The sequence below is a fragment of the Pelodiscus sinensis genome, chromosome 5 (assembly GCF_049634645.1).
Source record: "Pelodiscus sinensis isolate JC-2024 chromosome 5, ASM4963464v1, whole genome shotgun sequence".
Classification (NCBI taxonomy): domain Eukaryota; kingdom Metazoa; phylum Chordata; order Testudines; family Trionychidae; genus Pelodiscus; species Pelodiscus sinensis.
Window position 1 is genome coordinate 112,161,998 of NC_134715.1, and position 13,834 is coordinate 112,175,831.

Genomic DNA, 13,834 nt, shown 5'->3' on the forward strand with positions numbered 1-13,834 from the left:
TACCTTGCCAGATATTCAAATAATTAATTGAAAAACATATCACATATACTAATGATATAAACACTATTCTTTTTAAAACTGTAGCTATTAAGGCCACTCTCTCTGTTTTCAGAAAGGACATGATGAAATGAGTTCTGTTTTTAGCATAAGCTTTATGTTGCTGCTCTCTATCATGTTTTCAAGGAATTCAGCACATTCTCACTCAGGGTGCATCTACATTGCATCATTATTTTGAAATAACAATGCGAACGTCTACACAGCCATTCCGTTATTTCGAAATAACAAACAGCTTATTCCGAAATCTTTAAACCTCATTCCACGAGGAATAACATCTATTCCAAAATAGCTATTTCAAAATAGCATGTGTAGACACTCCACTGCTGCTATTTCAAAATAGTTCCTCACTAGGGCCATTCTAGTGCTTCCTGGGGCTCTAAATCGAGATAGCATGTCTGTATTAGGGAAGCCTGCCTTAGACTAATTTTGAGGCTTCCCTACAATGTAGACATGCTATTTCAAAATAAGCTATTTCGGAATAACTGTTCTGGAATAGCTTATTTCAAAATAGCTGTGCAGTGTAGATGTACCTTCAGTGTCTTGTGTTGCAAAAGAGTGGCAGACCCTCAGGATCACAGGAACATAACTTCAGAACATAAGAGTATAAGACTAGCCATACTGGGTCAGACCAAAAGTCCATACAACCCAGTATCCTCTCTGCCGTCGCTGGCCAATGCCAGGTGCCCCAGAGGAAGGGAACACAACAGGTGATCCTCATATGATCCCTCCCCGCCACCCATTTCCAGACAGAGGCTAGAGACACCATTCCTACCCATCCTGGCTAATAGCCATTGATGAACCTAACCTCCAGAAATCTATCTAGCTCTTTTTTGAACCCTGTTAAAGTCCTAGCCTTCACCACATCCTCTGGCAAGGAGTTCCAAAAGTTGACTGTGCACTGAGTGAAGAAAAATTTCCTTTTCTTTGTTTTAAACCTGCTGCCTATTAATTTCATTTGGTGACCCCTAGTTCCTATATTGTGGGAATAAATAAGTAACTTTTCCTTATTCACTTTTTCCACACCAGTCATGATTTTATAGACCTCTATCATATCCCCCCTTAGTCTCCTCTTTTCTAAGCTGAAAAGTCCAAGTCTTTTTAATCTCTCTTCATATGGGACCCATTCCAAACCCCTAATCATTTTTGTTTCCCATTTCTGAACCTTTTCACAGGGGCTGCTTTGCGGCAGGTTTGTTGTCCCTGAGTAGAAATGCCTTAAAGGATTTCTGCCATGATAAGACCTGGTACAGGCAGTCCCCGGGTTACGTACATGATAGGGACTGTAGGTTTGTTCTTAAGTTGAATCTGTATGTAAGTCGGAACTGGCGTCCAGATTCAGCCGCTGCTGAAACTGATCAGTTTCAACAGCGGCTGAATCTGGATGCCAGTTCTGACTTACATACAGATTCAACTTAAGAACCCCAGGCATCCCCAATTCAGCTGCTGCTGAAACTGATCAGCTGCTGATTCCAGGAAGCCCGGGGTAGGGGCTTCCTGTAGTCAGCCACTGGTCAGTTTCAGCAGCGGCTCACTTGGGGACGCCTGGGGCAGAGCAGCTGGGATGCTGCCCGGTTGGTCCAGTAGCGCCCAGAGCGGCGCTATGGGACCAACTGGCAGCGCCCCAGCTGCTGTACCACAGGTGTCCGGAGCAAAGCCGCGGAGCACGGGGGCTGCGGGACAGCCCAGACGCGCCGTGGCTGTCCTGCTGCCCTCGGGCTCCATGGCTTTGCTCTGCTTTGCTCCCCGTCCCCCTGGTCTGCAGACCAGGGGGGCGGGGAGCAAAGCGGCGGAACACGCGGGCAGCGGACAGCCCAGACGCGTCTGGGCTGTCCGCTGGCCGCGTGCTCCGCGGCTTGGCTCTGCTTTGCCCCCCTGTCTCCCTGGTCTGCAGACCAGGGGGCTGGGGGGGCAAAGCAGAGCCAAGCCGCGGAGCACGGGGGCAGCGGACAGCCCTGTCCGCTGCCCGCGTGTTCCGCCGCTTTGCTTCCTCTCCCTGGTCTGCTGGAGACCAGGGAGAGGAAGGGCCCCGTTCGTAAGTCGGATCCGCGTAACTCGGGGACTGCCTGTAGTATATGCGCTTGTGTAAACCTGTGTATGGTTGGTTAGAGGTACTACTGCCACCTTTATTTTTGCTACTTTAGCTAATGACATTTGTTCTTTGTTCGCTTTAATAACTACTTTGTGTACTTCTGTTATTGAGAAGATGGTGAGAAGCCACCTGGCCCAGTTCCAAAGTCGGTACAAAAGCAAAGAAGAATGCTGGAGCGATTAGTAAGCAGTGAATGTAAGTGCACATATCCCGTTTGAAATCTAATGATCGTGATTTAATTTTTCTGATTACACAGCATTTTAGCCCAACATCTAATGTACACAGCTTTTCAGCCTCCGTTGCCTTGCTGTAACTATTACATATCCCCCATGCAGAAGATTTCTCTCTCAAATTTGTCTCTGAGATAAATACTTGATTTAAATAGACTTTGTGTACCTCACCAGCACCAAAAAAGCTGTCCTTGTGGATAGCTGTCTTCACCTATCACTCAAGAGACTGAAATTGAAGTCAGAAGAGCTTGCCATCTCCAGCTCAGAGAAGTCACAGCTTTGAAAAGGGAGAAGCAGCTATTGAGGACACATCAAAATCGTTGCTGTTTTGGCTCTTGCTGGGGAAGAAGAACCTTGTTCACTTTTAATTAGTAAAAGAACTATCATTAGAAGGAAGTTGCATCTTGTATGGTTAAAAAGTTATGGCTGTGCTCTTGTGACACCTGTACAAGAAAACTGGTTTTAAAATAAAGATAATCTTAAGCTTTAAAATTAGAATGTGGTACACGAAGATTCCAAATTATGGGAAGGAAGAGGGAAAGACTGGACTTCACTAGTTCTCAATCACAACGGTGGCTTCCTTAGTAGATAAGAAAGGCAGATAAAAAATGACCAATGTAAAAAGAGGTGCTTTGTCTAGCCTTTCTTGCAGTGCAGGAACAAAGAGACACCTGACTTTTTGAAAAGGCCGCAAATTTAACACTGATTAAAGGAAATAGCTTCCTCATTCACATCCATTTATCTCCCACGAAGCATTAAGCTAAGATATGTGACACCATTATTAACGACAGGACATAATAGGATTGAAAAAAGATTAAGCATTTCAGATGGGACATACAAATTAAACTAGCAGGATTTATAAACAAAACACATTTACGGGGATTCCTACTTCTGGATGTAATTCAACAGTCAACTGATTGGTGTTAAAAAAAAGATAATCGCCTCCCTCTGTCCCCTTCAGGGTATATAGGTTGGTTAATGTATTATTATTTCTAGAATCTTAGGACTGGAAGGGACCTCGAGAGATCGAGTCCAGTCTCCTACCCTCATGGCAGGACCAAATACTGTCTAGAGTCTAGACCATCCCTGATAGACATTTATCTAACCTGCTCTTAAATATCTCCACAGATGGAGATTCCACAACCTCTCTGGGTAATTTATTCCAGTGTTTGACAACCCTAACGGTTAGGAACTTTTTCCTAATGTCCAACATAAACCTCCCTTCCTGCAGTTTAAGCCCATTGCTTCTTGTTCTATCCTCAGAGGCCAAGATGAACAAGTTTTCTCCCTCCTCCTTATGACACCCTTTTAGGTACCTGAAAAATGCTATCATGTCCCCCCCTCAATTATTGTTACTGTTGTTTGTTTTTGTTTATTAACATGCCTCTTCCTCTGAAGCTTCTGTAAGAGTTCTGTTGAACAGGAATCCAGACTACATTGAGCATTGATCTTGATCCAGCATGGCAATATCGTATTCCAACCATTGCTCTGCAGCTGCTAATTTTCCTATATGTTACCTATCCTTTTTATAAAGGAAAAAAAAAGAAGGTTGAAAAAAGGAAAACATAAAGAAATGATTGGAGGATTTAAAGATTTAGAACTAACACATAGTTACAAACAATGCACATTGTACCAAAAACATTGTTGTTAAACCTTGACTCCTATTTAGGCCATGTACAGAACAATTCTAATTCTGTTTTTATATTAATATATAAAATGGAAAAATTAATATGAAATCAGTTTCACTCCTGTTCTAGGACTATTTAAGCATCTTACAGGTTAAAATAAGGATGGTAAATATTGATTAATCAAATAGTCAATGCATTTTGCATTGACTATTTGATTAGTTGATAGGGCACCTCCGCCTTTGAAGTGTAGCAACAGCCCTAGGGCTCCACGCGGCACTGCCTCTTTGATGCAACCTGATGCTGGGCTCCCTGCGGTGTTTCAAAGTGGCAGTGCTGCATGGAGCCGGTGATCAGTAGGGGAGTCCCCAGCTGATCCCAGGCTTCAAGCAGTGCTGCCTCTTTGAAGTACCGTCTCCTTCCCCCTCCGCCCCCTTTGCTGCCTCTTTCTAGATAGAGGCAGCAAAGGGAGGGAACAACTAGTCGACTAGCATGTCAACTAGTCCTTCATATCCCTACTGTGTAATAGTAAAACTTAAGTCAATCAAGGTCTCTGTAGTCCCCTCCTTCCAAGCAGGACTAAAGTCAAACTTTGCAGGGCTTCAGGTGGAAGGGGGTGGGGCTAGGATCTAGCCTCACCAGCCAGCCTTTCAATGGCACCTGGCACGTATCTCCAGGGGTTATTTAACAGGCCTGGCTCTCCAGTAACTACTGAGGTGGCAGCAATGGTGGCCAGGAGCCCTGGACCCTTTAAAATAACTGGAAGCTAGAATAGCTCCCTTCCCTTTGCTGCCCCGGCCTGCCCCATCAGCAGCCCTGATTCCAAGTACCTTGTGGCTCATCATATTATGTGGGATTCAGCACTGCATGTACCATACTCTGGGTGAACTGGGTTTTTTTTGCTGGTTTTACATTACCTTGTCATATTATGAGAAGTGCTGTAGTGTGGTGCTTGTAAAAGAGAAAGGATAGGATTCTAGTTAAGGCTTGAGGATGGGATTTAGGCCTGAATATTATTTCTAGCCTTGCCAAACCTTTCATTTGGACGTAAGAACGGCCATACTGAGTCAGACCAAAGGTCCATCCAGCCCAGTATCCTGTCTGCTGAAGTGGCCAATACCAGGTGCCCCAGAGGGAGTGAACCAAACAGAGAATGATCAAGCCATCCCTCTCCTGCCATCCATCTCCACCCTCTGACAAACAGAGATTTGGGCCACACTAAGCTCTCTGGATCAATTTCCACTTCTAGAAAAATGGAAATAGTTGTGTAGGGCCAAGATTGCTGCACTTTTTTTTTTTCTCCCTCCTCCTCAACGCTTCCCCCTGCCCTTGGAAAGCTTGCTGTGTGTCTGGGTTCACTGGAGAATCTTCTGCCTTGGCACATATTGGATGCTATTCTACATTACATTCCACAGCAGCTGATCTTCTGAATCAGTTCTTCTCATTCATGTTGATAACTAACAAATGCATAACAAGCCACTTTGTTCCAGATCCTTCAGCAGCTCTTTGGGTGGTGGTGGGGGGAGAGACCGTAATTTTCTGAAGGCTTAAATGGCAGATGAAATAACAGGAGGGTAAATGAAGTTATATGTAAGTGTAGGCAGAAATTGATGTGCACATTTTTTTTTAAACTGCAAATGGGGGAGGCAGGGAATTTGTCATAGCCGAACTGAAGAAAAATCTGAATAATAAAGTGGAACCTACAACGTATGCTTTTAATATCAGAAGAGAGACTTGGGTGTTAAGTTACTAATGGCATTTAGAAAAGAGAAGTTTTCATCAAACACTTACAAGTAGGAGATGGGGCTGCTCTCTACTTTCCGTAGATGGAGTTGCGAACTGCAGAAGCAGTTATTACAAGCAGCTAATACCTGGACCCAATCAGTTTAACTTATGCTGTGTATTTTGCCAGAGGCAAGTTTTCTTCTGATTTAATGCATTGCCAACACTTGAAAACTTGATTTACCCCTCTTTGCAAAGATTTGATTTAGGGTGAACTAAGCAGAAGCACATGTAGGATATTATAGGTGACAGTCTCTGTCTGTGGATAGTGGTCACAGTGCCTGAGAATGTAAATGTAATTGCATTTGATTTAACATGCCAGTCACACATTATAAATTCAGAATCCTCACCATCAGCATATCCAAGAAGTGCTGTGCTCTGTTCTCCTCTTCTTGAAAACTTCCAATGAAAGAGATTGAATGACTTCCCGAGGTAGTTTATTCCATTGTCCTTCCTGTTTCTCATTCTACAGCTAAGAGGCTATTTTGTAAATGTCTCCGTGTATGTTCTGACAGGACAAGCTATCTATTCAGTAAGGTCAACAACCACTGACGTCAGTAGAAACTTCCATTAATTTCTGTGGACTTTTGATCAGGCCCTGACTCTCAGTGGTAAGAAAAGGGAGGGTTGAAGAGGAGTAAGGAAAAAACTTAACACGTTTCTTGATGATTCCTTGACATGCACAGTATGGTGCAAGATTACTTTAATTACATTAAAATATGCTTTAAATATGCAAACAAATCAACATGCATGCTTGTTGGCTGAAAATTAAGGCATATAATGCTGCTTTTTTGTTATATTCCTGTACCCGCTCTTTATACTTGTGGAAATGTTTTGGGATAGGAACATTGTTTTATTTAAAACATGCCTAGAATGCATGCTTGTTTGCTATAAGCTTACAACATTTAATGTAAGAATGTTTTTTAAAATTACAGTAACTCCATAGATCCAGTCCATTAAATCCTGTACTTTTAAACTCCTAGTCAATTGTTTCAATTTCCTGTTTGTAACTTAAGCAGATGAGCCTTCATATCTCTGTCAGCTGACTCCCTCAACATATTGAGTGGGAGACTTGTTGTAGGTTTTTGTCATTCAAAAGTCTTTCATATCTGAAGCAGTATCAGGTGTTTCAGTGTGTGGGGAAAGCTGGCATTAATTTTTCCTTATAATTGACATCAAACTTGTTTACCATGGAAACTAGCTAATCTACACTGATTGGGACAGGCCGTGGGAGGCAATTGAGACAACGGTATACATGATTATGTAGCCCAGTACTCTCGAGAAAGTTCAGAGGTTAATCGAAGCCCTCCAATCTCCATTCCATTCATAGGGTCAGAGGGGAGTGTCCTTGCCCTCTTGGTAAAGGAGGAGCTTAGTTGGCAGGCTATGAAATGCCCTCACTTCTTGAGCTCTGCTGCAGCAAGATTTCAAGAAGTTGTAAGGAGCATAATATTATGGTAAATTCCTGGCTTAAAAATAGGATTTTTTTTTTTTACTTTATATGACTGATTATTCTAGGCTCCAGCCACCCCTTCTTCCAGTGTCCGACCCTGCAGCAGGTCTTCACACATTCTGTTCCCTCTGCATTTCTCACCAGCCTTCTTTTTTCATCCTGTTCCTCCCTGATAACCTACTTTCTCCATCCTTTTCTGCTTTCTTTGCTTAGAAACTTCTTTGACTTCCCACTATTTTTCAGTCTCACACTGTCACTTAACAGGCTCACACGTGTGTAATCTCTCGTTTTAAAAAAAAAAGATAATTTATGGTGATAAAATTGTGTAATTCTTGCCCTTGTCTGTTCCTTTTAGTGCTGCCTCAGATTCAAAGCTCCTCATAGCAGGAAACATGTTTAAAATGTTTGGGGGCACTTTGGACACTTCTTGAAAGAGGAGTTTCAGACCCTTAGCCAAAATCATCCTTCCCCCGCTATTGTATCCAGTTGCAGTCTTTTATCACTTTCTCCCCAGCATGGCTAAATTTAAGCAGTGGCAGATGTAGTGTATTAAAATAATTTATGTGCTTCTGTATTTGATGAATTAGCAAATAAGCAAACAGACAAGATGAGAAAATCATGCTACTACATTATGTAAATGAGCCGTGTTCAATTTGTTGGCCATTCAGTTTAGATTGCTTCCAATGATGCTTCATAGCATGCTGATAAATATACTTCAGAATGTTTAGAAAAAGTATATAGTAGCCAGCCTCATTTTGTATCAAAACTATTAGAGGGAGATTATATGGGGTCTTATGTATGTATGAGAATTAAGAGGCATTGCTGATTTTACTGAGTTAATGAGGTTTCCTAGATATAATAGGAATATATGTAATGTATTCACCAGAGAACTGACTTCTTACTCCACGCAGGTTTTCAGCTGGACATTGAGGAGTTCTTTTCTTGTGGCTCTGTGTGTCTTTTTTAACATGGCAGAGCCACAGAAAATTTAATATTGTTACCCCCAAAATGTTATAAAGGGAGTAGAAAACCTGTGTTATGTTTTTAGATAAATAATAGTGTGATCTGAAAACTTAAAAAATTGCCGGGCACTGGAATAAGTATACAAATACATTTGACAGATGAAAATATTTGCACTGAAGATTTAATCCTGATAAAACTTGGGCGCAAAATATGAAATGCATTATATTGCATTATATCAAACTGTCTGTCTAAATGCACTAACAGTAGTGTATTTCATAATGTTCTCAAATGAACACTTTCACTTAATTTATTTCTTCTTTCATATAATTTGTGTATTATAGTAGCATATATTGGTCTAAATATGACCCATTACACTTACAGGATGTATTGTGACCAATTATTGCCACCAAAATTAATTTCCTATCGCTGAACAGGTCACAAAATAAACTCTTGTTAAAAGGAGGGCAATTTCTCTGTAGTACAAACACAAAGTTTGTTGGAAAATAATTTCAACATCTGCCTTAGAAAGGATGGTCCATGAAGTACAATTAATGGGATGCTAGCACTGTAATTTTGAGCTGTCTTTTTGTTATCTTCATTATAACTTTCAGCTAAGAACTATATGGCTTTGGATGACTTTGTTGAAATAACCAAGAAGTATGCAAAAGGAATTATCCCAACCAACCTATTTGTGCAGGAAGAGGATGACGACGAATTGGCTGGAAAGAGTCCTGAAGAACTACCACTGCGACTAAAGGTGAAAACTAGTTAAACACCTATTGTGTGATATGTATTGAAGACTTGTTAGTTATCTATTTGTGGCCAAAATAGCCTACCTTTAAATGATCATCCTGCAAAGCTTGTATCTAGTCACTCAAAAGCAACATTGATACAACTTGTGTGAGTGTATTGTTGCATATGTACACATACAGTACATGATGTTTTTGTATGTATGACAAAATTAGAAGGAAGATGTATTGAAAACATAAATTATCCTTGACGAGGATAACTGTCTTTCTTTGCCATTTTTTTATTTAGATGTATATCTGCATTTATTAATTAGAGATACCGGCAAATAAACAAATGAAATGTTCATATGCAAATGGGAAACCTAGCAATGGACTAGATGTGTAAGACACCTCAGTCTTCTGCTGTGAGGAAATTTAAAGGAAATTGGTCAGCAGTGGTTTATGCAGACTAACACTTCAATGTTGAAATAGTACAAACAAAATCTAAATCGGAAGACTGATATGTATATGTGTACACTGATCCAAATGTCAAAATAGCAGCAGGTAGGGGCTGTCATGCTGAAATGAATAAACCAGTTCCTTATTTGTCCTCCTTTGATGATATGTCAAATGTTAAGGGACAAGAAAAAGACTATATTTCCTCTAATGCTTCCAGGTAACTAATGTTCTGAAGGAGATGTGTTTCAGCAGTGAAAAACCTTACACTTAACATCCTGGGCTTGCTGCCCCAGTTAGTGATGATGTATTCCTCTCTGTTGAAAGATTCTTGGCCTCTCTTTTGAAGTACTTGACACAAAGGCATAAGTTTGGCACACCATGGAAACTGATGTATTTTTGTGTAGTTTCGGGGGCTGTGAAAGTTTTATACTTGCCAGCATTTTTAGTTCAAAATTTGCTTAAGATGTACTATTTTCCTAGATAGTCCTTTCCATCTTTCCTGCAGAAAGGGGATGTCTTTTTTTTATTATAGTATCTCCAGTGGTATTTGGCAAGTCACTTTGCTGGGCAGATAGTCCCCATAAAGGATAAGTGGAATATTAAAGGCTCTGTAATATAACTGATTGTGAGTTAAATGAATAATCACATATTTGTACATAGGAAGGGCGATGATTTAATACTAGGCGTTTATAATAAAAAGAGTCTGAAAAGGACTAGTAGTTTTTGATAGTTGCTTGATTATATACTTAGGAAGGAAAATTTTGGAAAATGCACATTAGTTGTAAAGGTGTAAGTCTTGTCCACATGGCAAAGGATGTGAATTTGCAGGGCAAGTCGGGATGTAAATTTGTGTGGTAAGCACTTCTTATGGACACTGCTATAGCTTTGTAAAAGTACTGGCATGTGGCTCAGCGTACCGCTTCGCATGCTTTCATTGGGCTGTAGCAATGTCCAAGTGGGACAGGCAAGCCAGGATGCCCCAGATTAACACTCTGTCTTGCCTCATAGTAAATTTGCCATGTAGACAATCATGTATAGTGTCAATGTGTATAACAGTGCACAGCGTGAGACTGAATTCCTAGAGATGCCAACAGCTTCAGGAATGACACAAAATGGTAGAGAAATTGAAGTACAGTAGTTAATCATCATCATCATCATACCTAGGAGCACTTCAGTAGAAACCTACTTGAGAGAATGCTAGATTAGGAAGCCTTTTCATAAAAATGATATGAAGTATTGATATTGAGGTTTGTCTTCCTTTCTGAAAAATGTTTAGATCTCAGAATAGACAGGTAATGTAGTCTGTGCCTCATCAGGTGAAGTTAATATAAAAAAAAATTGTCACAGAGAAAATCCCATTTTGTTGTGCACCACCTCCCTAAATAGATGTATTTCAAAGCAAGTTAAGCTTGACTTTTACTGCTACTGCTTCAACATGAATGTACAGACTGTACATGTATAAAAGTGTTGTTAAATAAACCGTTTTCCTTTCTTTTTCAGGTTGTAAAATATCCACTTCATGCCATTATGGAAATTAAAGAGTACCTTATAGATATTGCATCTAAGGCAGGAATGCATTGGATGTCTACTATTATTCCAACACACCACATCAATGCTCTCATCTTCTTCTTCATCATCAGTAATCTGACAATTGATTTTTTCGCCTTCTTTATCCCATTAGTCATCTTCTATCTGTCCTTCATTTCCATGGTGATTTGCACACTGAAAGTCTTTCAAGACAGTAAGGCCTGGGAAAACTTTCGCACCTTGACTGACTTATTGCTTCGTTTCGAGCCAAATCTAGATGTTGAGCAAGCAGAAGTGAACTTTGGGTGGAATCATTTAGAGCCATACGTTTACTTTTTGCTCTCAGTTTTCTTTGTCATTTTTTCCTTCCCTATAGCAAGCAAAGACTTCATACCTTGCTCAGAGTTGGCTACCATCTCTATTTTCTTCACAGTGACAAGTTATATGAGTTTAAGCACTTGTGCAGAACCCTACACACGGAGAGCTTTAGTGACTGAGGTGGCTGCTGGCTCCCTCTCCCTATTGCATATACTGCCTATAAATTTGGGCTATTTGAAGTATTTAGGTAAAACCTTCTTTACTGTTCCTATAGGCCATTTCTTCATACTAAATGTGAGCATCCCTTGCCTTCTGTTCCTATACTTGTTCTATCTCTTCTTTAGAATGGCACAACTGCGGAATTTTAAAGGCTCCTACTGTTACCTGGTTCCCTACCTGGTGTGTTTCATGTGGTGTGAACTTTCAGTGGTTATTCTACAAGAGTCCTCCTGCATTGGTCTCATTCGTGCGTCAGTTGGCTATTTTCTCTTTCTTTTTGCACTGCCAGTTCTAATGGTAGGCATCGCACTCATGTGTCTTGTGCATTTCATTAAGTGGTTCATATCTTTGGAACTCATGAAGATTGTGGTGACTCTTACTTTGTGTGGTATTCCTTTGCTTTTCCGATGGTGGACAAAAACTAACTTTTCAATGGTTGAAATGATGAAATCCCTGACCAGGAGCTCTATTGTGAAACTCATTTTGGTATGGATTACTGCCGTAATATTGTTCTGTTGGTTCTATGTGTACCGATCAGAGGGAATGAAAGTCTACAACTCTACCTTAACATGGAATCAGTATGGCTTCCTCTGTGGACCCCGGTCATGGAAGGAGACTAATATGGCACGCACACAAATTATCTGTAGTCATCTGGAAGGACACAGAGTGACATGGACTGGGCGTTTCAAATATGTCAGGGTTACAGAAATTGAAAATAGTGCAGAATCTGCAATAAACATGCTTCCACTCTTTATTGGTGATTGGATAAGATGTTTGTATGGTGAAACCTATCCTGTGTGTGACCCAAAAAATGTTACCATGGATGAGGAAGAACTGTGTCGCCTCAAGTATCTCACAAAGCATGACTGTCACATGAAAAAGTTTGATCGATACAAATTTGAAATAACTGTGGGCATGCCTTTGAATGGCAAAAATGGAACTAAAGCTGTAGAGGAGGATGATATAACCAAAGATATTGTGCTGAAGGCAAGCAATGAGTTTAAGAAAGTGTTGTTGAACTTGAGGCAAGGAAGCATAATTGAGTTCAGCACAATTCTGGAGGGTCGTCTTGGCAGCAAGTGGCCTGTCTTTGAACTGAAAGCAATCACTTGCTTAAATTGCATGTCTAAACTTACACCTGCAGGAAGGCATGTGAAAATAGAGCATGACTGGAGAAGCACAGTGCAAAAAGCCATTATGTTTGCTTTTGATTTTTTCTTTTTCCCATTCCTATCAGCTGCATATTGAGCTCACATACTGATTCAATGCTATCTTCAATGTGTACCGCAGTAACACTACCAAAGGTTTGGTTTCTTAACAAAACTTGCTGTAGCAGTGTTCAAAACATATGCTATTCCGGAGTATTGGTTGAATTTTGTAGGTGTAAACACTGTACGCAGTCCTTCTATCCCATAGGACTGAAGTTATAAATTCTAATTAAATATTATTTTAAATGAATGCACAAAATTGCTACAGAGTAGATGCATGAGCTGTTTTTATCCAAACTGAACTCTTTCTGTGATATTATGCTAGGGTATGTTCATCTGCTTGACATTAAAAGCACTTTACTCGTGAAATATTCACAGCATTGCCATTATGTACTTTCACATGTAGAATGGATATCTTGTAGACAACCTAAGATGTAATGTTTCTTGTATTTATTCAGTGGTTTCTAGAGAAGTATTAATTATACAATTAGATTGAATCTGGTGCCATGTGACTGGTGTGTTTAGAATTGAATTTCTTTGCTATTTTTTAGTTAGATTTGATTTGAAAAAGTAGACAACACTTCACACACCAGCAAGGTTGCAACAAGAACTCTGGTCTCCATTTTAGTTTTATTAAGATTTCTTAAAGTGAACATGCTATTCACTGTAACTGTTTGATAGCGATATATGGGACTATCTGTTATAATCTATACAGTAATAGCATATGAATGATAAGCGCCAGGTAGACAGACTGGTATTGTGGTGGTACTAAAAATAAGCAAGCCAAATCAATTGAAAAGCACTGTATAGAAATATATAATGGAGACTGAAATAAAATGTCTGGTTAAAAATGTGTATTGTTCAAATATATGTAAATAGAAACTTGAATTAAAATGGGATTCTATACTTCATTGCTTATGCTTCAACATTGTGAGTAGTTATTTCCAATACAATGGTAACAGCTTTAAATTATAAACCATATTACATTATACTATTTGGTTTAAAACACAATTCCAGTTTTGGAGTGCTAGAAACTATAATTCATATTATTTCAAGATACAGCAGTAAAATTAAAATATTGCAAGCCGCTGTAAACTTGCAGCTGCATGATCTGAATAATATACTTTCCTTTTATTTTCTACTTTATTCCAGTTTCTATGGTCAGATAATATACCA

General features: G+C 39.9%; 1 protein-coding gene across 2 annotated transcripts in view; it reads left to right on the forward strand.

Annotated features, from left to right (window-relative positions):
* Positions 1-13,584, forward strand: part of WFS1 (wolframin ER transmembrane glycoprotein) — a 50,256-nt gene extending 36,672 nt beyond the window's left edge. For both annotated transcript variants that reach the window (XM_075930761.1, XM_006128212.4), the window contains exons 6-8: positions 2,261-2,341; positions 8,811-8,956; positions 10,887-13,584. In XM_075930761.1, coding sequence (XP_075786876.1) covers positions 2,261-2,341; positions 8,811-8,956; positions 10,887-12,698 — 2,039 coding nt within the window. In that variant the 3' untranslated portion in view covers positions 12,699-13,584. The remainder of the gene's footprint in view (positions 1-2,260; positions 2,342-8,810; positions 8,957-10,886) is intronic.
* The last annotated feature ends 250 nt before the right edge of the window (positions 13,585-13,834 follow it).